Below are 23,394 nucleotides of genomic sequence, written 5' to 3'. Positions count from 1 at the left end.
TCGCGTGTGCGTCTCAAGAATTTACAAAGTTCCAATAGTACCGAGCGGAGGAACTATCATCGCGCGCGCTTACTTCAAGCCCGATACTTCCGGACTTCGGACTCTATCTTCAGCTTTAAAGCTTAAAGGCACTTATTCAATTCTATGCAACTATTTCAGCGCATCAAGTATAAATGACGATGGACCGATGCCAAATTCATCACCAGACCCCCATCGCATCACAAACCTTTCAGCCTCAAGACAGCCCTCCCCTGCAACTCTCCAGAACTTTTGGAAACTGAGTCTTCCCTCAAGTGGCATCCTCAACACAATCTTTTCAGAATGGCTAATCAGTGGATGCCTCTAAAGGATATGCCTAATTTGAAAGGAAAGATCGCCGTCGTGACGGGCGGCAAGTACGCAACTATCTCCAAATCACCCAAGTGTTGTAAAATCCTCGTCCCTCAGGCGGGTATCTGACAGGACACGGTCAACAGCAGCGATATTGGTCGCGAAATAGCAAGACTTCTCGCACAGAAGAGCGCAAAGGTCTACTTCACCACACGCTCCGATACAACAGCAATCAAAACACGCAATCGAATCTTGGAGGGTCACCCTGAAATCGATCCCGAAAACCTGCAGTGGATGACGATGGATGTCACCGATATGCGAAGTGTAACCTCGACAGTGGACAAGCTCAAGGCGAAGGAGCACAAAGTCGACATTCTAAGTACGTCTCATCACTGATCCTTTTTCTCCTTCTTGCCTGGTTCTCACATGCAGATCGTCCAGTCCACAATGCGGCCGCAGGAACAACGTCTACGGAATTGGTTGGACCTGGATGGGAGGTACATATGGCTACCAAGTATGTCAACCAGTCTCGATTAGTTGGAAAAGTTGAGCATAAGGTACTAAACACTGTAGTTTCATCGGCCCCTTTCTCCTCACCAACCGCATGCTCCCGCTGCTGAAGAACGCCCTCAAGGATAAAGACGCCGACGTCCGAGTGGTCACGATGAGCTCAAGTGCTCAAGTCGCATTGGTACCGGGCAAATTTCCATTCAACTTCAACTCTCCCGACTGCTTCTGTAATCCAGTCCCCTCGCCTCCCTGGCAGTGGCGCTATGTCGGTCGCTTCATATTCGGCTTCGACACGATCCGCTACGGCGTATCCAAAGCTGCCAATGCCATACTCGCCCAGGAACTGCAGAAGCGGATGGATGAGCAGAAACTGCCGATTTTATCCATGGCAGTACACCCCGGCGAAGTCGCCACCGAGGGCGTGTTCTCGATCAATCCTAGTCTGATCAAGACGATTGCGCGTTGGACATTCATCTTCCCAGAGCAAGGCGCTGCGACGCCCGTCTTTGCAGCTGTCTCGAAGGAGATTCGCCAGGATGCCTTCAAATACAAGGGCAAGTTCGTGTTCCCTGGTGGGAAGATTGGAGACCCGAACCCAGTCGCTTCGAACGAGGAGCAAGTCACTGGGTTGTGGCGCAACGCCAATGAGGAAGTGAATGCGCAGCTTTGCGCTCAAGGACTCCCTGGTCTTCAACCATGGTAATCAGGTGCTGAAGTCTCTCGAATCACTTTTGGTAGCTCGCTTGTTGCTGTGCTTCCATGTAGAGTACATGTGTATGTATATGTATGCAGTCAACAACTTAGAAACAAATTGCTATTTCGGATCCTCAAGAGAAGCCACATGCACGTCTCACGGTAACTAGATGAGCACTGCTCCACTTCACTGATTTCGTTGCAATGATGAGCAATAGGCTAGTTAACCCATAACGCCAAACTCGGTAGAGCTCAAACACAAGTCCCATAGTTTACAGAAACACAATCTCCGGTGCTCACAACCCACTGATCCACCTTTTCCAATCCCCATAGAAGAGTGAACATCAGCCGCGCAAATTCATCAACCTCAGCAGCCCGAATTCCTCGGGCCACCAGAGACTGTCCCTTTAGGCTATGCAGAAATAAAGGGTCCTCTTTCCGCGCGGCGGCTTCCCAGCGGGCAGAGGAGGAAGCTTCCCAGAGTTCGCCGCGGAGCGTGATACAGACGTCACCGGCACAGTCATGAGTCCAAGTCTCTTTCAGGCTGGTGTATACCCCCGTAGCCATACTCGTAAGAAGGAAGGTGCGACGGATGGACTCGGAGAGGATGAAGGCTTGATACAAGCTGGTGACTACGTCCGTCTCAATGGTTTGAGTACATGACATCCTCGATAGAAAGTTGGGAAAAACTGGGGACGTCGTTGCATCTAGCGCTGCCGACTCCCACAGCTGGCGGGCCCAGAGACGCAGGGTGTCTATCAAGTTCTCCGCTTTGCTTCTCCGAGGTATTGACGGGGAGAAGAGGCACAAGAGCAGGTGGATCAAAAGAGCCTGAGTGCGCGCTAGATGTTGCCTTGTCGAGAGGATCGGGAGAAACGGGGCCTCGTCTGCGGAGTTGGCGGCTAAGAGGGTCATGATGTAATTCGACGACACCGCGTCTACCACGTGCTCGTTATCCGGGGTGATGGTTTGTGCTATAGCAATAGCTGCGTATGCATCCTGGATACACTGGGGCATGGTCGTCTCGGAGTAGAGGTGCTGGTGGATGAAGGGATTGTACCCCTTGTGGAGGAAGCGGACGAGCCAAGATTGCAGTCCGCGGATGAAGTTGGTAAAGACTGCGGCTGGCGGAATTGACACCGGCGCTTCGCGTTGGTAGTCGATGGTCCAGGAGGTGGATTGGAGAAACCAGTTCAAGCCTTCCGCGTTGGGGACATCAGGCCTCGAAGCGCTATCGGAGGTGATCTGGCTTATGGCGGCGGAGGAGGTGGAGGAAGAAGACGTGGCTGTCATCGTCGTTGCGGCGATATTTGCTGCCGGCCCGGGTGCGGATACCGGAGCAAAAAGGGCCTCATCCAGCACGACCCCGATATTGTCGAGGTCGCTTCCTGGCCACGAGGCCTCGATATCCCACCCGGATCCCAGTCGCGAGCTGACATGGCTCGATATAGGCGCTTGTCTACTTCGCCGGACAGTGGGATACGTGCAAACGACTTCCTTGTCCAGACACCGTGAGCAGGCCGGGAGACTTTGGTCGCAACGCCTCTTTGCTTCCACACAAGCAAAGCAGGACTTTTGTTTCGATCTGCGGGCCATGGTGAGCTGATGGATTGTTGAAGCCAAACAGGTCACTAGTCCTCTGGTGGTCAAGAAGGCTGAGATATTGGAGGTCTCGAGAGAGGTTGTGTTGTCCGAAACAAGGTTTGGCTACGGGGGCTAAGTCAGACGCGGAGATCTGGCGGAGTTGCCTGCGGAGATGCAACTCTTATTTTCAGTCGCGTGCCCACGGGCCAACGAGGCGCGACCTGACGATTTTGCATGGAACATCGTCCTTGGAAGCCTGACACGTACACTCGACGAATATTTACCTCGATATCCTGCTCTAAGTTGGCAGTCAGTCCATGTTGTCACTGATGGTCTTTACCTCATAAGCCTCAAGAAGAACATACTGAAGCTTTCCAATACAACAAGTAGCAAAAGAAATGCAAATTGAGAACTCGGAAGTATCCCATTTGGCAAAACCTTTCTTGTCCGTAATCTAGGCTTACAGTGCCTTGACAACCACGCCATCGACTCCGGGCTGAGCTTAGACTTCAAATACAAGCCTCTCTTCACCCCGCTTGACCCTCCAGGAGTTTGTAGCCTCTAACAGCTCCGGGCACCCCTTAACCAAGAATCCCCACTTCGTAAAGAAGTCCTCGTTCGCCTCCCATGCCTTCCAGTCCCAGGGTTCGCCCCATACAATTAGCGAAGGCTTGTCGCTGAGGTCCTCGTCCTTGACCTCCAAGATATCAGCGCATAGTTCGTCGTCGTCCAGATCGCCTTTGGCGAGCCCGACGAGAACGTTGTCCCGCAGTCGGGGGAAAGGAAAAAGATCGATCCAGGGATGGTGAAGGACCGTTCTTTGTAAAGGAGTGGGCTGGAGGGCTGAACTGGCCATGCGTGGTTGAGAGGGCATCAAGGGGCCGTAGGAATTATACGGTGAGATGTAGTCTGCTCGGCACAAGCCTTCTGGAGGAAACCCCATACAGGAGGCATTGTGAGCGAGGGCGGCTAGAACTCGAAGCCGCACGAGTATATGCAAAGCTTTTGGCCTAGGAGCGTGGAGAGAGTAGTCTTCGTATACTTGCTGTATGCGTGTTCGAGCTAAAGCTTGCCGTCGAGGACACCTGATGAGCTTGCATCCGGCCAATAGCGTAGTCAAAATGCTCTCGTCGTTTCTATAAGCACCTCTGAGGCTGGCGGCTTCAGGTCCTGCCTCGTGCTGTTTGATGGCCGTGTCTCTGACTATTGCGCAGATCGCGCCCATGTCATCTGATTCTCCTGAACTCGATGATGCCTGGTCGCCCTTTTTTCCATGTCTCCTACCTGGCCAGGGTGAGTTTGTTGGGACTTTGCATCCTTCCGGAGCAGTACTAACGATACGCGCGCTGGTTGAGCTTATTTTGCAACCTCTTTCTTCGCGCTTGATCAGATATGCCAGTCCAATTGTCGCTGGGCTCCCAAATGTCGCAAAGCATCCCGCACGATTACAGGCACGGTTGTTCCTAGATTTTGAGCAATTCGAGTTGTCGCACAAGTCTAAGTGACTATCGGATGGTGGCAATCACTGAGACGGGGTGCGATGATGAAAGGTGGAAAGGTGGAAAGGAGAAATCGGAAGCCACTGCCGGCGTTTAGAGTTTAGAGTTTCTGGCGTGGGGCCTAAATCCGGCGTCCGATGCCCCGCGATGACTTCATAAGGAAAGGGCATGTTGGTGGGAATAGCTACTGATCCCATCCATGTTGTCTTTCAACGGTAGGACCTAGCTAAGGTATGGTTGGAATAGCCATGTCGGCAAATTCAGTTGTTGAATTCGTAGCAGGATCGTTAGTCAATTTCGCTGAGAAAAACAAAATATTCCGCCGAAAGCCTGCCAGTTCTGGATGTTCAGTTGTTGGTGCACGAGGAGATGAAACTTACTCAGAGGGCGGGTGTTCAGCAATACTGCCCTTTCATCCAAAGCCGCTAGCTGTCAGCCCAACTTTTTCGATCAACTGCAGGCAGCGGCTGTCATCTCATCTGAAAAGCAATTTGTCTCATGGTAAATTCTTCTTGGCTGAGGGGTGGATGATGGCTGTCATGTTCCTTTGACGCTTGTCCAACCTTACAGCAGGGCTGAGCAGACGATCCGCCCATCATCCAGGGGCTGAAAGGTCAGCAAATTAGCAGATCGAATCCTCATAAATCCGTCTTGGTAGGTTGCATTGCTTTTCATTGGACCTTAATAGTTACCTCAAGAAATCCGCAGCACTGCCTTGCCTGGTGCGAACACTCCATAGCGCACTCGCACTCGCTTAACGGAATAAAGTGGGTCCCACATGAGCGGCCTCCCGAACGGGGGCCGGGGGACATTGCAGATCTGCGCCGAAGGTCCGTCCGGCGAGAGCTTACATGATCGGAGGCATCACGTTCAAACAAAAATGCACCATGAAATCAGATAATTGAAAAAGATTTCTGTCATTGAGCTTGAGTAGCTTTTCCCTTCACGCTGGTTCAGAGAGGCCCTTCTCCCGTTACTCTCGACATCGCCAAACCTACACCCGGCAACATCAGCACTAACACCGCAATGACACGCTCCCTTCGATACCGCGACGGCGTAGCAATCGCCCAAATCATCGTCTTCCTAGTTTACCTCGCCTTCGGCATCCTCTTCCGCATCCAAAAGAAAATGGGCTGGTTCGGCATCTCCTTCATCTCCGCCATCCGCATCGTCGGCGCCGGCTGCATGCTGGGAACACTCACAAACTCTTCGCGCGCAGTCTGGGCCGCCATCTTTGTCTGCGAATCCCTCGGTCTCGTGCTCTTGACCTTTGTACTGCTTGATCTGCTCAAGAGGGTGTAAGTCCCCGTCTCTATCCAGTGTCAGCTGCTTTACAAAAGAGAACACCGACGCTGACACACCACCCACGAAACAGCAACTCCTTCGTCCAGGTCCTAACACAATGGCACTTCCGCATCCCCGAACTAATCTGCTGGGCCGGCCTCGGCATCTCCATCGCAGACTACATCGTCGTAGCCAAAAAGACATCCGACGCCACGGCGCCCGGCACGCTCACGAGGGCGGGCGTAGGCCTCTTTGCCGCGCTCTACTTCTGGGGCGTCCTCCTCTTCGTGCTTCTAGCGAAGGAGTGGAGGCGGATTCCGCAGGCAGAGAGGCGGGCCATGGTGGGGTTCGCGGGGTGTTTCCCCTTCATGGTTGTGCGGATCTCGTATACGATTGCCTATGTTAGTACCGGGGAGAGGAGGTTTAGTGCGGTGAGTGGGGATACGACAACGTATCTGTTCATGACGGTCTTGATGGAGTTTGCAGTGCTGGGGTGTGTTGTGTGGACTATTTGGGGGCTGGATAGAGTGTATGAGCAGGTGGAGGCAGTGCGTGGGAAAGATACTGGTGAAGTGGATGATCTCGTCGAGTCTGGAGGGCAGAGATCGAGACACTTGGAAAATTGATAGACAGTAGCTTCCTGCATTTCAATTGAATTCGTCAAACCCACGGGGGGCCAGTCAATGAAATGGCTGGTAATGAGCCGCCCATAGGCACGGCGATATCGGATATTGTCAGAGCATATTCACATCTACTGGCAATGGGCAAGCAGACAACGTGTAAAATACTAGCAAGTTAGTTGTTCCTTTTATTTACCTAGCTACATCGAACGCCAGTTGCCAGTGGTAATGAAATAGAAAGTAAAAACCTTTTACCTTGGTCGATTCTTTTGCAAATATGCAACCCTGCCTCGAGGGTCTTGATAACTTTCATTTGAAGCCATGCTGTTAGATCTTTCCAGCCTCTCCGCCTGCTACCTCACATCTTGACGCGGAACAAGTACCGAAGACGGACTTGAGCAAGATCGTAAGCAATATACTCGTTGTACATGAGGGATGCGCCTGGAACATTGGTGGGGCCCGGCGTAACGCTCACGTCGGGCTGCGAAATCGTTAGTAATAGATCTTTGCGTTGCAATTGAGGTGCGGCTTGTCCTCACCATCTGGATTCCCTTAAGGTCCGGGTTGACACAGCTAGCATCCTTCCACTTGCTCGGCCCGGTGTTACCCTGACCCCAAGTGGACCACATGCCGCCTGCCTTTGCATCATCGCCCGCGTTATAACTCGCTCTCGTAAGCTTCTGCATTGGGTCACCAAGCTCAGCCTCGCAAAGCAGCAGCAACGCCTGACCCCCTGAGTTATAGGAGGCGCAGTAGTTTGCTGACTTGCTCGACATGTCTGCAAGGTAAATGCCCTTGCCAAACATGTAGCCCGACACGGGGGCCTCAGGAGGGGCGATTCGGAGACCCTGGCTGAGAATACCACCATAGTTGGTGACTCGGGAGCCATGCCACAGCAATCTGCGGTCGGACTTGATGGATGAGAACTCGCTCTTCTCGAAGCGCTCCAGCTCGCCCTGTCGTTCAATCCGGAAGATGTCCTCAATCTTGTAGGTGTGGCCGTGGGTAGAGCCCCTGGATCCATTCAGGTATTCGGCAAGAAGGGTGAACTCGGCGCTCTTGCGGTCAAGGGGAGTCATCTCCTCCATTCCGAGACCCTGGTACTGTCTGTCGGCTTGGTGAACGTCCGTATTCTTGCGATCAACCTTCATAAGGTCCGCTGCGACCTTCATGTCAGACAAACTGTCGAGCAAGTCGACTTCCTTCTTCAGCATAGCACCAGATCCAATGATGGGCGGACGGTTGCGACCAAAGGCGTGGGGTATCAGCGAGTAGTACGAGTTGGACAAGTGCTCAGTCGCAGCCGGGACCGACATGTGGTATTCGGAGTCGGCAAGCGTGCTGTCGTTGAAAAGAGCGGCCAAGTCTTTGAGCACCTGGAAACCTCTGAGAATGGTATTCTTGCTGAGCTTTCCGAGAGGCAGCTTGTTGGCATCGTAGTTCATGGAGGTCATGGCCTCGCGGAAGTATTGCTGGTTGAAGATGAGGCCCATCAAGTCCTGCACCGGTTGAGGAAGGGAGGATTTGACTGGGTCTGCCATCTCGTCGTCGCTGTCGTCCTCTTCCTTCTTGACGTCGCCGGCCGCTCCCTCCTCATCGTCTTCTTCATCGTCGTCCGAGTCTGGCTCGTAGCTACGCTCAACAAAGGCATACTTGCCGGGTTTGGGAGGGTCTGCGCGCTTGGCCCACGCGATACCACTCTTGTCTTTGAACTTCTTGTCGTAGTTCTTCAACGCGTCGTCGAGGCTACCATTGCCGAGGACAGCACACTGGCCGAATTCTCCGACTCTGCCCCAGCGGGTCCACGTTTTGAACGTTTTGCCATCTTGAACAAGCTGCGGGTACGATTAGATGGCGGCTTGGACTAGTACCATCAGTCGGCGTGCACATACCTGAATACGATAGAACTTGTTGTTATTGTTTGAAGCATTCGTTTGGTTCAGAGATGCGTCGTAGATGACACCGTCGGGTGCAATGTAGACGGTTCCCTGGACCTTGCAGCCCTCGTCAAGAGGAACCACGATTCCTTTGGAGGCTGTCTGGGCATCGCCACTTGCAGCCTTCTTTTTCACGTCGGTCTTGTCGTCAGCATCGTCGGCCACGGCCGCAGAACCAGCAGCCTTCTTCTTGCCCTTGACACCGGCGGCAGCCTTCTGCTTCTTGACGTCGGGCTTGGCATCAGCATCACTGTCATTGTCAGACTGAGCATCTGCCTTGACGCGTTTCTTGCTCGCGGCACTGGTCTGGGATGCAGCGCTGACTTGAGACTGCGACTGCGAGCCATTCTGCTGCGAGCCGTTGGTGGCTGTAGCCGGGGCGGCCTTTGCCTTGGTCGTTGTGGTTTTGCCGGGCTCAAAATCGCTCTCGGCGGCCTTGGACCCCTGAGACTCGGACTTCTCGGCCCAATCAAGGGTGACGATGAAGATGTCATTCTTCTGAGCGGAAGCAACTTTGGTGGTTACAGCTTTGAATTCCTCGAGTGTCGTAATAAGGTGAGTAGTCTTCTTGGTGATTGACTTGGCGATGCCGGCACCGAGGGAGGAGAGCCACGACTCGAGATCCGTCCGCTTCTTGTCAAAGGTGCCACTGATGGCAATGACAGTGCCAGCCAATGGCTGGGCCGCAGGGGTGTTGGGAGCAGCGCTTGTAGCTGCTGCAGCTGTTCTCCCGGATCTCCTTGGAGCGGACATTGTGGGTGGGATGTGGAGGTTATGCGGCTATGTATACAGGGGAGCTTGATTCAGGGAAACAGAGCTTGGAGAGTATGACAGGGGTCCCCGTGTTGAGTGACCGAGTCCAATCGATGGTGGTTGTGTGAGATTCTAAGATGGAAAAGAAAGTGAAGATGAAAGACGAAAAGATGAAAGGGAGACGAGATGATTTATTTCGCTGTGCCTCCTTTGACTTTGGATCAGAAAAACAAGTCAGCTCATTGCCAATTGGAGTTACCTCACCTAGTGCCTTGGGACCTGGGTGGAAGGTGCCGCACGCTTTCAGCTCCTTCTGGACGAACCAACATGGTCCTGCAGGCACCAACGCCGCTGGTGCCTGGCGCACGAGCCACCGCGACTGCTCGAGGTCCTCGCGAGTTCACGTGCCGTCTCAACATCAAGGTACCGCCGTACCACCACAAGTAACGGAGTACTTCACTATCAACCACTTCTAGGTGCCAATCAAGGTACCTAGATACTTGACGATGTTTCTCCCCTGGAGACGCTTTTCAGTTTTAGAGGAGCTCCTGCCTGGAGCAAGGTATTGGCTTCAAATTGCAGTGTACCTCAAGTTTGCCATCTGAAGTATCCGAATCGCTTCATGCCCATCCGTATGCCAACCCTGATTGACTTCCTTGAGCGGGCCAGCTGCCTAGATATCTACATGGTGGGTCCTTTCATCCCAATTCCAGACTCTACACCGACTGTAATACACCTCCAGAAGCAACTACATGGCCAGCATCACCAGACGGGAAACCTCAAGTCTTCGACTCGATGGCTAGACTCCCCATTCAGCCACCAAGATTCTCCAATTGCCCCCCCCCCCCCCACCTCCCAAAAAAAAGTGGTCATCATAGGAAGAAAAGTCGAGCAGAATTACGACCCAGGCCTAATTGTTTCCTATACCATCGTCTACTGAAACACAATCGGGTAAAAGCCTTGCTCGTAGGCTATCGTGTCTTCGAGGCCATCCAGCGCTTCCTCAATTCCATCTGGAAAGTAGCCTCCTGACTCCATTTGTTCTGGATCGAGTATCAAGTCGTCAGCCATTATGTAGTATTCACCCCTCGCCAGCTCCGCCATTCTATTCCACGGCCACTGAAGCAGCGACCACGTTGACTAGACCGTAGTACTCTGAGAATGGCGAATACTTCAATGAGAACTTGAAGGACCGAAGTGGGGAAAGGTTCCATGTGAACAGCGGTTGGACATAGGTTAGTCGATCCTAAACCATAGGGAAGTTCCGTTTCAAAGGGGCCCTTGTGCCCCGTATGGTGAAAGGGAAGCCGGTCAATACAGCACTTCTGTTGGGTCCGGTGCGCTCTCGACGTCCCTTGAAAATCCGCGGGAAGGAATAATTCTCACGCCAGGTCGTACTCATAACCACAGCAGGTCTCCAAGGTGAACAGCCTCTGGTTGATAGAACAATGTAGATAAGGGAAGTCGGCAAAACAGATCCGTAACTTCGGGAAAACGCAAGAGCTAAAGGGAGTTGCAGCACGTAACTACTGACCTTGTATCGCGTCCATTATGTCATCTTCCAGAATGTCGTTGTCCATGTCATCGTCAATCTCATCGTCCATACCATCGTCCGAATCTTCGTCATCTTCTTCGTCCGACTCCGGGTTGCGCTTACGCTCGGGCGGGATATCAACCATGATTTGCTTTGCCAAGTCTCCGACAAAATGCCTCCAGTCGATGCCTGTGTACTCGCGTCTGCTCACAGTCTTGTCCGGCACCCCGTCTGTGGCTTGAACCCATACCCTGGCGCTCGTCATAGACATGCGCTGAGCAGGACAACCGACCATGATATGTTTCAGATCGAGGTCGGGGACGTCGCGCAGACTCTGGAGAAATCGAGCCCACATGTTGATAATGGAAATGTCGCCTCTCGCGTTATAGTCCCCTTGAACAGCTCCTGTACGGCTGCGGAGCGTGACCTTCCACAGCTCGAGATTCCTCAGTGTTGGTGCAAGCTTTCGCACGACTTGGAGAAGCCGCTTCGGCTCAACTTCAACGAAGCCCAAGTTGATCTCTTCCAGATGGGGAAACGCTACCGGAGCTGGAGGCATCGGTAGCTGGTTGTCGTCCGGTTCAGAATGAGCACCGAGGACAGGTGTACCCAGCCAGTCAATGAATTCATCAACAGCATCAGAGTTATGGCCTGGGTGCGCAAAGTTCAACCGTAGATGCTTGAGGTTCGGCATGTGACCCAAGAAGAGACGCAGGGAATAATCGTGTCGACGTCGTAGTTGAGTTCCCGCGCTGCCTGTGAGTGACGTGACTCGGAAGGGGCCGGTCGCTACGTTCACAACGCTCATAAAGGTCTCGATGCCCTCGAGGACCGGGACGACCTTGGGCTTGAGGTATTTGGTGAAGAGGTTGTAAGCGTCGTCAGAGGGCACGCCTTGCTGGTGGCGGAGCAGTTCGAAGGCACTGGGCCGGGCACCAGCATGACCAAGTGCGGTAAAAAGGGTGATGAAGACTTTGTTGGTGTAGGCGACCATCTCATCGATAGGTATGCGCAGAAGATCTACTCCGGTATCCTGGCGGAGTGTGGTGGCGCCGTAACTCGCCCAGCTGACCTCGAAGCCATCCCGAAAGCCCCTTCCCGCGGAATGGTAGTCACGAATGCCCACAGTTTTGAGGTTCTTGAGGTTTTTGAAAGCCTCCGTCAGCATAGCGACGTCTTGACCGCTGTTGACCAGGGTGTGGTGATCGGATTGGGCTTCGCGATAGCGGGTTTCCTGGGCTTCTTCTCCTGGGGAAAAGTAATGGCGTGTGAATGTATTAAGGCCGATGATGACATAGTCGAGACAATCACTCAGCCGCGACTTGCTGATGTCGATGAGGGTCTGTAGGCTGAATTCGGTGAGCATGAATTGGCGTTGAGTAAAGAACTCCTTCATGAACATATTGAACATGGACTGCTCTATGGACCTGCATGTCAGACGAAGGCTTCCCAGGTCGGGAGTTGACAATTGATCCGATATGCGAATGAGAACCTCGAGAGGCACTTTGTTGAAGGGCGATTTGGACTGAGGGTTTGCCGGCGCATCCATGACTGATATTGAAGGCTCTGATGCCGATGGCGTAGGCTGTGACATTGTGGGAGGGCGACGGCAGTGTGCCAAGGTATTGATGCACTGCTTCGTTCAAGGTAGAAAATGAAACTGAAAACAGATGAGCTGAGTATTCTCTTTTCTAGAGAGTATTCTCTTTTCTAGAGAATAAACAAAGAGAATAAACAGAAGAAAATCAAAGACGCGAGAAATACCAAGGGCAATGATATCCTGCCAGCAGCTCTCGATAGTTGGTTGGGTCGATGGACGTAATGATTAGTATGGAAGTCCAATGAATCAGAGTGGGTGGGGCGAAGCTTCACGATCCAGGCAGAAGCGGGGAACTCGCAGGTGAGTTGCTGATGCTTTTCGGAAGTGTCAGAAGCGGGAAAGAATTGGCCGAGATTGAAAGATTCGCACAACTCAAAGTAATTCAGTACCAGTATACACGAGACAGGTACCTAGTTGCAGATGCCGGGCAGGAAGGAACTGTTGCTGCTTCAGCCTTGCCAAATCCGATCGTTGCCTGTCGGTACCCGTATGTCGATACCCATTCTAGGTCGTTCCTGCCTAATGGTAGTCGAGATCTGGAAGGTGACGTGCAGTATGAGGACGTCGCACAACTGCTGGGAGGTGCGACCCATGGCGCAGACTGCGCTGGGTCGTTCTTGCTGATTGGCTTGTGGCTGTCCTAGTCTGCCCTTTTTAGGGACCTTGTTAGCCGGAAAGCTGCTGTAAGGCATCATTAAGTTTGGTGCCTCCAGTCTGGCAAAGGAAGCTGCGTCCAATTGGCAAGGGCGACCACAGTGACATTCAAGATTGACATGGAAGAAGCTTGGGCCATCACCCACCTGCCCTCCCGCCGGGAGCACGGAGCAACTCCAACCTGCAGCGCACCTTCCATTGATGACTTGCGAGTCGGGCGGTCTTCAGGTCCCCACCTCAGTCACCAGCCACGCACGCCTGTGGACAAGGCGATAAGGTAGTCAAGCCACAAGAACAGGTGGCTTGCACCATGTGGCTCATGCTTCCTAGGTAAATTGGGTTCAAACTCTATCGTCGGCAAAAGCAGTCGTTTTTGCCCTTTTTGCATAATCAAGGCAATTCAGCAATCGAGCGATCCTTGAACAGCCCGTCGGCTTGCTTATCTCAGGTTAAAACAGGCTCTCGGGGGCGGCTATTTGACGCCATATGAGCTTAATCCATCGTCGTCTTGACTTTGACGGGTAGGCAGTCGGCTGGCGCACTAACGAACATCTTCAATCGTCTGAATCAGTCTCACTTTCACCCACAGACAGCGTGACCAACACTCGACTCAAGACAAGAACGTCTTATCTGCCGATCAGACTCACAGGAGAGGGAACGGAAAAGCAAAGACCACCAATCCACCCACTCAGTTCCTTGGCGGAGATGGCGACTCGCAGGATTCGCCACTACGCCTCACCCTGTCTGATTATACAGATTGACACTGGGCAGTGAGTTCACTCAGAACGAAAGCGAATTACATCACTGCCACCGTGCCACGCAGAACACTCGTCACACAGTATCCGTACGGATATACACCGAGCCTGCTGCCCCTGTGCCCCTGAATGATATACCTCGCCTCCCGAAGACTGGAGCCACGATGGACCAGATTGTGTTTGGTCTGCTCTCTCGGAATCAACCGGCCAAAGTCACATTCGGCACGGGAGCCATGTTTGCTTAACGAGTGGCTGATTTTCTTTCATGCTCTTTGTTTTTGTTTTTCTGCCCTGGACTGGAGATCCGGTTCATCGCGCCGACGTTTGGCTCGGAAGTGTCGCAGATTTATCGCTGCTGACATCTATCCCCAGCAGGGTTACTTCAACACCTCGATGCGACTGTCTTGGCAATGAAGCTAAAATACCATGGCCAATTTCATCGATTAAACATCGTGCCGGCGTCAACAGCGCGAAAAGACACGCAGGGAGTTTATCATAGTACGGCGAGATCAAGTGATTATTTGACCACTCACAGGACCATTCGGCGGAAGCTCTCAAAAAGAATCAACAGAACTTGGCCGACCATGAAATATTGCGCAATCGTTATCAAATACCAGGCATCTTTGCAGCCGGCCGAGAAAAGCTGATCTCTTGAACTGTTTGACCGTTGGACTGTGCCATAGAACAGTCGTTGGAGGCTCACTCATGCCCATGCAGCGCATTTTAGCCAGAGTCCACAATCCACACCGCGTCGCCGAATATCTCTCTTCGAATGTTTTCATATTGGGAGTTTGTCCGGCTGGGCGCTCCATGATCCATCAATCATCAGCCCAGGAGGCCAACCAAACAAGCCAAGAACATGCAAGACCAACACTCATCCCGAACCTACCTACAGTCTTACATCGATAATGAGCGCGGGCTGAAGAGTCGCACCCGACGTGGGGCCATCCCGTTGAGCGAGCTCTGAGATGAAGGGGTGCAGCGAATACGCAGCTTGGCAACGCAACGTCCAGGGCCCCCGACGGTGCCCACATCACGCGCAAAAATTGTGCCTATTGTGGTCTTGAGCTCCTCAAATTCCCTTTCGTCCATGCCAACTCCAACGGTCATCCAGTGTCGGGCATATCCCGCCCGGGCTTGGCCCTAGCAGAAAAGATCAAAGGTCATCTCAATTGTCCAAATGCCCAAGAAAGTCAATACTTGTTGGCCTTTATCCGCGGCGACGGACCCATAAGTTTAAACTGATAGAGAAGGTGAACGCCCTGCAACTCCCGGGGCCGCTTAGGACTGCGGACGGGTCTGCTCTTACGAATGGTAGCTAGTCTCTACGGATACTCAGGTACTAGCACGACTAGCACGACTAGCAACGGAGCGGCGTAGCACTTGAGAAGCGAAGCAGGCCCGCCGTCTTTCAATCTTCTCAAGACGTGCCAAGACGTTGCCAAGACGCGTACGTGGGGAGCCTCAACCGTCGTTCTCATCACTCACTGGATCCGGACCTTATTTCTCCATCCTCCGTCCAACATCCCATCCACTTCTTCGCCAGAACGGGCCAAGCAGGCGGAGATGAACCGTAGAGGGGGTGGGATGCGACGATACCTGGCTCGTAAACAAGCTCCCACTGTGCTGGCGACGACCTCGAGATAGCCGCTGGCGTATCTGTCTTTGCAGAGTACTGGGCAGGGCATAGAAGCACATCATATTCCTCTTCGACAACGGTGGACTTGTCCGACATGGTGCGGGCGGTGCGGGATGAGAAACAAGATGACCATGATGGATCTCTAGTTCCTGGATATTTTCTGCTCTGCCCTTGGCTTCCACTTGGCAATCCTCTGCCTTTCTTCCAACCCCTGATTCCCTGATCTCCCGGCCTCAAGCCCAGTGCTGTTCATTGCTCCAATCTGCAAACCCCTCGTCCTCGCAGTCGCCATGCTCTGCTTGGCTATCCCCATCTGATCATTCTGGTGATGATCAATAAGCGCAACCCCCCCACTGTCGTCCCTAATCACTCCAACTCATCCCAGAACCCCGTCGATGGATCCTTCGTTGCACCGTTGCAACTCCCCCCCCCCCCCCCGTCGGGTGCTCTCCAGCAAACATGGAGGCGCAGACGAACCGGCTTGTATCCGATCTTGGATTAAAAAGAGCTCCCTTCCCCCCAGCCTTAGCCGTCTTTTGAGGAAGCTTGGCGACTCAGATCTGGCTCCTTCATCCGCTTGCTTCTCACTCCTCCTGTCGTGATTTCCGAATCTCGACATAGTCACTCTTTTGAACCTCCCAAAGCAAAGCAAAACCCCTCATACCAAAGTCCATAATGAAGTCCGTCCTCTTCTTCGCGACCGCCGCGGCGGCCGCCGGTCCTTACCTCGCCTGGACCGCCGACTCGTTCACCAAGCATGAGATCGACAACAAGAAGCCGTACCACTACACCAAGGCCGTCCTCTACGACGGCTTCGAGGCCGCCATCGAGCTCACCAAGGATGACGCCCTCGTCGACTGGTACCGCAGCCGTATCGATGATCTCGTCGTCCAGTCCAACGGCAGCATCCTGAACTGGAAGCCCACCACCTACTCCCTGGACGAGTACCGTATCGGCAACAACATCCTCTGGTGGTACGAGCGCACCGGTGAGGAGAAGTACAAGACCGCCGCGAGAACCATCCGCGACCAGCTTGTCGAGCGCCACCCCCGTACCGACGAGGGCGGCTTCTTCCACCGCAGCCCCGACTACGACTACCAGATGTGGCTCGACGGCATCTTCATGGCCGACACCTTCTACGCAAAGTGGACCTCCCTCTTCGACAAGGACAACACCACCGCCTGGAACGACATTGTCAACCAGTTCGAGGTCATTGACAAGCACACCCGCAACTACACCACCGGTCTCCTGTACCACGGCTTCGACGAGAAGATGGAGGCCGTCTGGGCCAACCAGATCACCGGCGCCTCTCCGCTCACCTGGTCCCGTGCCGTCGGCTGGTACGCCGTCGCTCTCCTCGAGGTCCTTGAGCTCCTCCCCCGCGGCCACCCCGGCGTCACCACCCTCTCCCGCTTCTTCGTCACCCTCGCCGAGGGCCTGAAGAACGCCCAGGACAGCACCACCGGTGGCTGGTGGCTCATCATGGACAGCCCCTACGTCGGCCGCCCCAAGAACTACATCGAGTCCTCCGCCTCCGCCCTCTTCGTCTTCTCCTGGCTTAAGGGTATCCGCCTCGGCCTCCTTCCCGAGCGCCGCTTCTTCCCCGCCGCCGCCAAGGGCTACCAGGAGCTCACCACCTTTGTCGTCGAGAACGCCAACGGCACCGTCAACTGGAACGGCACCGTTGAGGTCGGCTCCCTCAAGAGCAACGCCAGCTTCGAGTACTACACTTCCGTTCCCATCGCCATGAACGACTACAAGGGCGTCGGCCCCTGGATGTTCGCCTCCTACGAGTGGGAGACCTTCAACCAGACCTCCGCCGGTGGTGGCAGCCGTCCCCGCGGCCCCGGTCGTGGTGGTCCCCGTGGTGGCCCTCGTGGCCCCCGCGGTCCCCGCACCTTCAACCGCCGCTACCACTTTTAAGAGAGTAGGGGTGGAAGTGTCTAGGGGAACCTGAAGACGTGACGGAAGCATACGGTCGATGATAACAAAGAGTCATGGCCCTCAAGCGTGTACATGAATTAAACTTAATTTCTTAATCCCTCCTCTGGGGGCGTCTGTACATTTTTTTCTCCCTCATTTACATGGACATAGATTCGTTTCTCCCTGATTATGTGTTGATCGTCTCCATAATGCGTGATGTTCTGTCTGTTGTCTGGGTGCCTAGTGTGACAGTTGCCAAGGCAGGTTCTTCAAAGTCTCGTCGATTCTGTAGTCATGTTAGCCAAGTTCTCAAGTACGTCTCCCCGTAGACTCACCTTTTCAACCCTTCGGCCACGATATCCTCCTCCTGCGTATATACCAACCGAAACCACCCCGGCGCAAGACAATGCTCTTCCCCTGGATGTAAAAACACACCCCTCTCAACAAACCTCTCCGCCAACGCAAACTCTCTGTCCCGATCTGACTCATATTCCCCCTCCTCCCACGGCGGCGGCAACCACGGCGAGAGATCAATATACACAAACAACCCAGCATTCGCCTCCACATACCCAACCCCCATCTCCCTCAACCTCCCCGTCACAAATCCATACGCGCCGGCGATGGCTCGCCTCGAACTAGCAATAAACTCATCATGCCACACCCGATCCTCAAACATGGCAGACGCAATCGCGACGGACGGCCCGGCAGGACTATGAAACCTCACCACGCTCGAAAACGCCTCGTGCAGCGCCGCGTTTCTCGACACCAGCGCGCCCAGCCGCAGCCCCGACGACGCAAAGTCCTTGGCCAGGCCGTACTCCACGTGCACCAAGTCCGGGTCGATGATGCCCGCCGGGTCGATAGACAGCACCGACGTGAACTCGGGCATCTCCTCACAAGACCTAAACACGGAAAGCCCATACACCTCATCACTGACGAGATGAATCTTGTGCCTCCCACAAAACCGCATAATCGCCACAAGCGTCTCGCGGGGGTAACACCGTCCCAGCGGATTACTCGGATTCACAATCATCACCGCCCTAACCCTTACCCCCTTCCCCATCTCTCTCCGCACCGCAGCCTCCATCTCCTCAATCACCACGTCCGGCAGGAAACACGTCTCGGACGTGGTATCGGCATACACGACCTCCACCCCCATCTCGTTCCCGAAATCAAGCTCGAACCGCCCATACACCGGCCTCGGCACCAACACACCCTCACCAGGCGACGCAAGCGCAAACGCGAGAATACACTGCACGGCCGTCGCCCCCGCCGCGACCCTCACATGCTCCATGTCCAGCGGCGTATGGGGACTGAACGTGGCATTCAAATGCCCCGCCATCGCGGCGCGGAGACGGGCGCCGCCGGCGGTGCTGTAGCTGTACCCGAAGACGTCGGGCGGGAGCGGGACCGTGGCGGCGAAGGCGGCGACGGCGGGCTGCATGAGGGCGTTGCTTGCGCTGCCAAAGGAGATGAGGCCCGAGGGATTGGAGGAGGCCGAGTAGGTCTGGACGGGGGCGAAACGCCACGGCCGATGGAGGGCCGAGGCGGTTTTGGCGGCGCGGGGCGAGAGCATCGCGCCTTTGGGGGATGTGGTGCAGGTCATTTGTGTTTGTTTGCGTAAGTGTGGTTTTTTGGGAAACGAAAGCCTGGCTGATGGTGAACTATCTCACAAAAAGTCCGAATCAGCTTGTCTTTCCAAGAATGGGTTTTCGAGAGACTTGGGATTGCTGATGTACTCGGAAGGGCGCCTCGGAGGAATAGATCCCGGCCGAGCGACCGGCATCCGGCGCGGGGAACGAGAAGGGGTTCATGTTTTGCGCACCTCTACGGCCTCTCAGCACCCATCCATGACCGGCCGGCGGGTTCCACTAATGGGCGCTGATGTGTTTCGTTACAACTTGCGCAAAAGCACTCAATTCCCACTCTGAAGCGATGCGTTTGCATACTAAGGTATTTGTGAAGCTTTACCACGTTTCGCAATTGCTGCTCTATTCATGAGTTTCGTGGGAGAGACGGACTGACTTTGACGGTATGAGTACGTGACATTGCACGGAACTCCGGGCCGGCGGTTGATGCTCAGACGCGGCCCCGCAGCCGGTCTCGGCTCCGGCGTTCGGTCGATAACCCCAGCGTGCTACCAAAGGCCCCCCTCATGTTACCCTTGTCCTAACGTAAGGTAGTCGTATTCATCAAGCGACTATCTTCTAGGAGGCTCGAGTCCTTTTCTCTCTTTGCCTCTCGCCAGTGCTTGGGGAGTGCTGCACCATTTAGTGAAATAAAAAGGGTAAAACAAAATAGTTCATGAATTCTGTTTTTAGCCACCTTTTATACGAGACTGATAAAGGATACGCTATCAAAAGATATCTTTCGTCCACCAGTAATCTTTTTGAATACCGCAAAAAAAGACTGTGAATCTAGACCGCCGAGTCCGGGCAAAAGTTTACTTTCGTCTGAGGAGATGTCCAGAATTATCGTGCTCGCTACGAAGAGATAATTCCAGACTTTTCTGTACCAAAGAATACACCTGAGCCTAATATTCTGGCGCAACTAGGAAGATTGTATACTAAATCAACTTGTATACTCAAAATCATCGAAAAATGCCAAATTTTTACACTGAAATGGCAGCAGCTATGAACACATGCAGTCTTCCTGGATGTCAGTACCTCTAGAACATAAACACATTAGGAACTTTCAAATCCCGCAGCACCCAAAGGCTCACCGGGATGCATTCACCGCCAATAGCAATGGGGAGGCCGCAAATGAAGCCTCCTATTTGATCCATACGCACTTCTCGCTTAGTCAAGTAGACTCGACTGGCTGGTCTTCTGGTCTAGAAACACCCTCTAGCTTGCTAAACAGACATATGAGGTCACAAGAAAGAACACGCTGGAGGTACTCACAAGAAGGAGTGCTATTGCAGCCAGCTTGTGTACCGAGGAAGCTTGTCACATAAAGGATCTTGCCCTCAACTTCGTATTCCTATACCTACATACATACATCGTGTCTATGTTCTAATGTTCACGCGTCCGAATGTACGAGAAGAATGACGGGACACAATGAACGACACCTTTCCATGTTAAGCGAAAGATAGTGAGCTTCAACATCATTTTATGCGCAAGAAGCAGTCAGACGTCTAAAGAGATACACGCGGATCTCTCTCATAAACCAGCGACTTGGCAATATCACGCCAAGGGAGAAGAAGGATGGCCACCGAGGGGTGAAAGAAGCTGTCAGGCTTCAGCTGGGCACTATAGCCATAGCTTAGAAGAGCCCAAATAACACCGGAAGTGGCCACAAGGCGGCCAAGCGGCCAGACGCCTTATACGGAAATGACAACAAACAGTCACACAGCATGCTGACAACGGGGCCATCAACTGGGCTCATGCCTGCGCACTAGTGTCGGGAGCGCAGATTAAGCCACGATGGCATATGCAGCCCTAATCCCAGTGGCCCATTAGCAGACGGCATTAATGGGAATCCGGCAGGATTGCCTCCAAGGACCAAAGGACGAGCGTTGGCTGATGGGTCCAACATGTTTGTTGTCACCGGCGCGCTGGTTGAATAGCTTTCCGAGCGTGATATCTACCACATGTTGATACAACCTGGCGTGGGCAAATACCTGGTTGCTCCCACACAAAAACTACGTTGTATTGTCCGTCCAGCCGGATCTTTTCGGGCCAAGTACTCACCCTTTATTGTCCTCCATCTCTGTTAGGCCCAGTTCAAAGGCATGATACGCACAGCTCATCACAGAAGAAGACCGCCTGGCCTCACCAGGAGGACGAAATACAAGCCGGAAAGGCAGCAGAGACGCAGCGCCTGAGTCGCAGGGACCGATGACGGCTGGGGCTCAATAGGCGGGCGGGAGGCGGGATGCAAGATGGACATGGGGTCAGCGGAGCGAATGGGGGTCTGAGGTTGAGACGAATAAGACTGGTTGACTGGCGAATCTGACGTGCATGGGGATGAGCGATCTGTGGGCGGCCAGAACCGGGATGGAGAGGTATTTTGGTACCATCGATGGTGGCATCGAGGGGTTGGCAGGCGGCAATGGTACGGGATCAACGTGATACCAGCCTGGCGGCGCAGAGTGGCTGGATCTACCCAGCTACACGGTAGAGGCCAATTTAGAGGCCCAAAATCCCGCTCTGGTCATTGTGGATGGCACAAAGTGCCTGATTTTTGGAATGAGTGCCCCCGACTTGTTGTCGAGGTGCACCTCGTATGCGAAGCTGGCGAACTTGTTTGGGCAAGGCGATATAGATTCCAGCGCGACAGCCTCGAAGGACTGCAGGATGTACTTTTTGTAAAACCAACACCGAATAGACCAGCAGTGGTAGTTGACACCTCGTACGGTGAGGATGAAGGCGGCTACTTGCTGGTAGTGGACGAACACAAGATCGTGAAGGTTTTCGTGCGGCGCTGAATGGGTACGAGCAAGTTGTACACGATGCAGCGAGTGCAACGAATGATGTGGTTAGAGAGCTAGAATGCAACCCATCCGGCGCGCGGGTAGATGAGCTGACCGTTTTGCGGTGTGGAATTCGGGTGGCATTCGGGGGACGGTCTGCCGACCTTGTCTGGACAGGTTTGAGGACAACGGCTGGGGCTGGCGGTACCTCAAAAGCTGCTGCAGGAGAGTGGCAGGAAGGACTCAGTCTGGTAGTCGACGATTGGCCCCCTGGAAACGGGAATTGTTGATGGAGATTGGAGAAGGATGTGGTGTAGCAGACGGTGTGGGTTGATGCTGGTTGAAGCTCGCTGGGTTGGTCAAGGGGTGGCCGATTGGGGCCCTGTGATGCGTTGGCATGGCGTGCCCGCTCTCGTGGACGATGCAGATTGGACGGCGGGTGAGCAGGGGGGCGCTGCGCTGTACGGCAGTGTCTCGAGCGGCGGGCAAGCCGTGAGGCAGTCGGGAATGGGCCTCTCTCTGTTGGTGTACTGGAGCATGTAAAACAACAGGACCAAAGGCTATGCATGCCAACTCATCAAGGCGGCCGGAAGCAGAGGTGACTTCTTTTTTCTCCCGAGTTGTTTTATTGCTTTCACTCTGCTTGCCCCTCCCCGGTGCTTGCTTGTGCCGCTGCCGCTGCCGCTGTCGCTGTCGCTGTCGCTGTCGCTGCGTTGACTGGCCCGTCGGTGTGCGTAGTGATTTGTCCGACTTTTGTTGGGGCGACACGAAAGACGCTGATGAGGTGGACGGCATGGCATGGTCAGTCGCTGTAACGGGACTCATGTTGCAGACCGCTTCTCTTCTTGGGTTGACCGTCGCTGACGGGACAGATATGCCGCAACAAAGGTCTCTCGGTGGGCAAGAAGCAAAAGTCGGCGGCAAGTGTCCGGCGGCGGGCGGCGGTGTTCTCTGCACTGCTGCAGGGCAATGCTCGATGCATGCTCGATATCGCGGGCGAATGATTGCTCAGTACGTATTCTTCAAGTGACAGCTGTGTCCGACGTGGTACGCCGAGCAACGACGCACGAGGGCGGCGGCTCGTGTCGTGGAACAGGCAATAAGGCGAGCGAACATTGACTCGATCGGGTCTGGTCTTGTTATGCGTGCGTGTGCGTGTGCGCATGCGCAGTGTCGCGAACCTGTGCCTGTGTAGGAAACATCGCAGCCCTCAGGAGCGAGGGTTGCCAACGTTGCCCGGCCAGAAGAAGCTTCTCCCGAGGTGTTGGAAACCTCGACGTAGCGAGTGACTAGTTGGAGCTGAAGCAGGGGGAGATGACGATGCTAAAGTCAATCAGAAGCAATGGCGTGCAGTGGCCGTGGTTGGCTATCTTTGTTGGTCTGGCGATCCCGGTCCTGGTTTGAATCTTGAGCTCCAGCTGGATCTAGGGACTTTTATTGGTATTCCTGGCAGTATCCGCCGGAGCTGAGAATATCGGACTAGATAGCTAGGTGGTCCTAGACTCGTAGGTAGGCACCAGCCTGTTGCTTTTATTGGATGTGGTTCGCGTGGCAATGAGAAGAAACAAAAACAATGGCAACGAGTGATACTTGGTAATAGCGTACTCATGACTGTGTACAGTAATAAGAGTGGCGGCGAAAACGACAACGGGGATGGCTTCATCC

General features: G+C 54.0%; 10 protein-coding genes across 10 annotated transcripts; 3 read left to right on the top strand and 7 right to left on the bottom strand.

The window, feature by feature from the left end:
• Positions 1-321: 321 nt before the first annotated feature.
• Positions 322-1,543, top strand: CCOS01_00135 (short-chain dehydrogenase/reductase family Oxidoreductase; the record flags this gene model as incomplete). The annotated part of the gene is made up of 4 exons (XM_060448332.1): positions 322-395; positions 477-709; positions 772-844; positions 904-1,543. 4 exons carry the CDS (start codon positions 322-324, stop codon positions 1,541-1,543), a joined length of 1,020 nt encoding a protein of 339 aa, XP_060319770.1.
• Positions 1,544-1,785: 242 nt separating this feature from the next.
• Positions 1,786-3,129, bottom strand: CCOS01_00134 (uncharacterized protein; the record flags this gene model as incomplete). Its single annotated transcript, XM_060448331.1, has 1 exon — positions 1,786-3,129. One exon carries the CDS (start codon positions 3,127-3,129, stop codon positions 1,786-1,788), a length of 1,344 nt encoding a protein of 447 aa, XP_060319769.1.
• Positions 3,130-3,619: 490 nt separating this feature from the next.
• CCOS01_00133 (uncharacterized protein) lies at positions 3,620-4,342 on the bottom strand (the record flags this gene model as incomplete). The annotated part of the gene is made up of 1 exon (XM_060448330.1): positions 3,620-4,342. The coding sequence occupies one exon, from the start codon at positions 4,340-4,342 to the stop codon at positions 3,620-3,622; it is 723 nt and encodes a 240-aa protein (XP_060319768.1).
• Positions 4,343-5,642: 1,300 nt separating this feature from the next.
• CCOS01_00132 (uncharacterized protein) lies at positions 5,643-6,526 on the top strand (the record flags this gene model as incomplete). The annotated part of the gene is made up of 2 exons (XM_060448329.1): positions 5,643-5,914; positions 5,992-6,526. The coding sequence occupies 2 exons, from the start codon at positions 5,643-5,645 to the stop codon at positions 6,524-6,526; spliced, it is 807 nt and encodes a 268-aa protein (XP_060319767.1).
• A 352-nt stretch (positions 6,527-6,878) lies between these two features.
• Positions 6,879-9,210, bottom strand: CCOS01_00131 (uncharacterized protein; the record flags this gene model as incomplete). Its single annotated transcript, XM_060448328.1, has 3 exons — positions 6,879-7,001; positions 7,060-8,355; positions 8,413-9,210. The coding sequence occupies 3 exons, from the start codon at positions 9,208-9,210 to the stop codon at positions 6,879-6,881; spliced, it is 2,217 nt and encodes a 738-aa protein (XP_060319766.1).
• A 1,526-nt stretch (positions 9,211-10,736) lies between these two features.
• CCOS01_00130 (F-box domain-containing protein) lies at positions 10,737-12,338 on the bottom strand (the record flags this gene model as incomplete). The annotated part of the gene is made up of 1 exon (XM_060448327.1): positions 10,737-12,338. One exon carries the CDS (start codon positions 12,336-12,338, stop codon positions 10,737-10,739), a length of 1,602 nt encoding a protein of 533 aa, XP_060319765.1.
• Positions 12,339-14,476: 2,138 nt separating this feature from the next.
• Positions 14,477-15,488, bottom strand: CCOS01_00129 (uncharacterized protein; the record flags this gene model as incomplete). The annotated part of the gene is made up of 3 exons (XM_060448326.1): positions 14,477-14,519; positions 14,655-14,889; positions 15,242-15,488. The coding sequence occupies 3 exons, from the start codon at positions 15,486-15,488 to the stop codon at positions 14,477-14,479; spliced, it is 525 nt and encodes a 174-aa protein (XP_060319764.1).
• A 579-nt stretch (positions 15,489-16,067) lies between these two features.
• Positions 16,068-17,315, top strand: CCOS01_00128 (glycosyl hydrolase family 88; the record flags this gene model as incomplete). The annotated part of the gene is made up of 1 exon (XM_060448325.1): positions 16,068-17,315. The coding sequence occupies one exon, from the start codon at positions 16,068-16,070 to the stop codon at positions 17,313-17,315; it is 1,248 nt and encodes a 415-aa protein (XP_060319763.1).
• Positions 17,316-17,555: 240 nt separating this feature from the next.
• CCOS01_00127 (1-aminocyclopropane-1-carboxylate synthase) lies at positions 17,556-18,921 on the bottom strand (the record flags this gene model as incomplete). Its single annotated transcript, XM_060448324.1, has 2 exons — positions 17,556-17,601; positions 17,651-18,921. 2 exons carry the CDS (start codon positions 18,919-18,921, stop codon positions 17,556-17,558), a joined length of 1,317 nt encoding a protein of 438 aa, XP_060319762.1.
• A 3,051-nt stretch (positions 18,922-21,972) lies between these two features.
• CCOS01_00126 (uncharacterized protein) lies at positions 21,973-22,554 on the bottom strand (the record flags this gene model as incomplete). Its single annotated transcript, XM_060448323.1, has 1 exon — positions 21,973-22,554. The coding sequence occupies one exon, from the start codon at positions 22,552-22,554 to the stop codon at positions 21,973-21,975; it is 582 nt and encodes a 193-aa protein (XP_060319761.1).
• Between the last annotated feature and the right edge of the window lie 840 nt (positions 22,555-23,394).

This window comes from Colletotrichum costaricense (assembly GCF_030867565.1).
Source record: "Colletotrichum costaricense strain IMI 309622 chromosome Unknown Scaffold_1.1, whole genome shotgun sequence".
Classification (NCBI taxonomy): Eukaryota; Fungi; Ascomycota; class Sordariomycetes; order Glomerellales; family Glomerellaceae; genus Colletotrichum; species Colletotrichum costaricense.
This window is presented reverse-complemented; position numbering and strand designations above follow the sequence as displayed.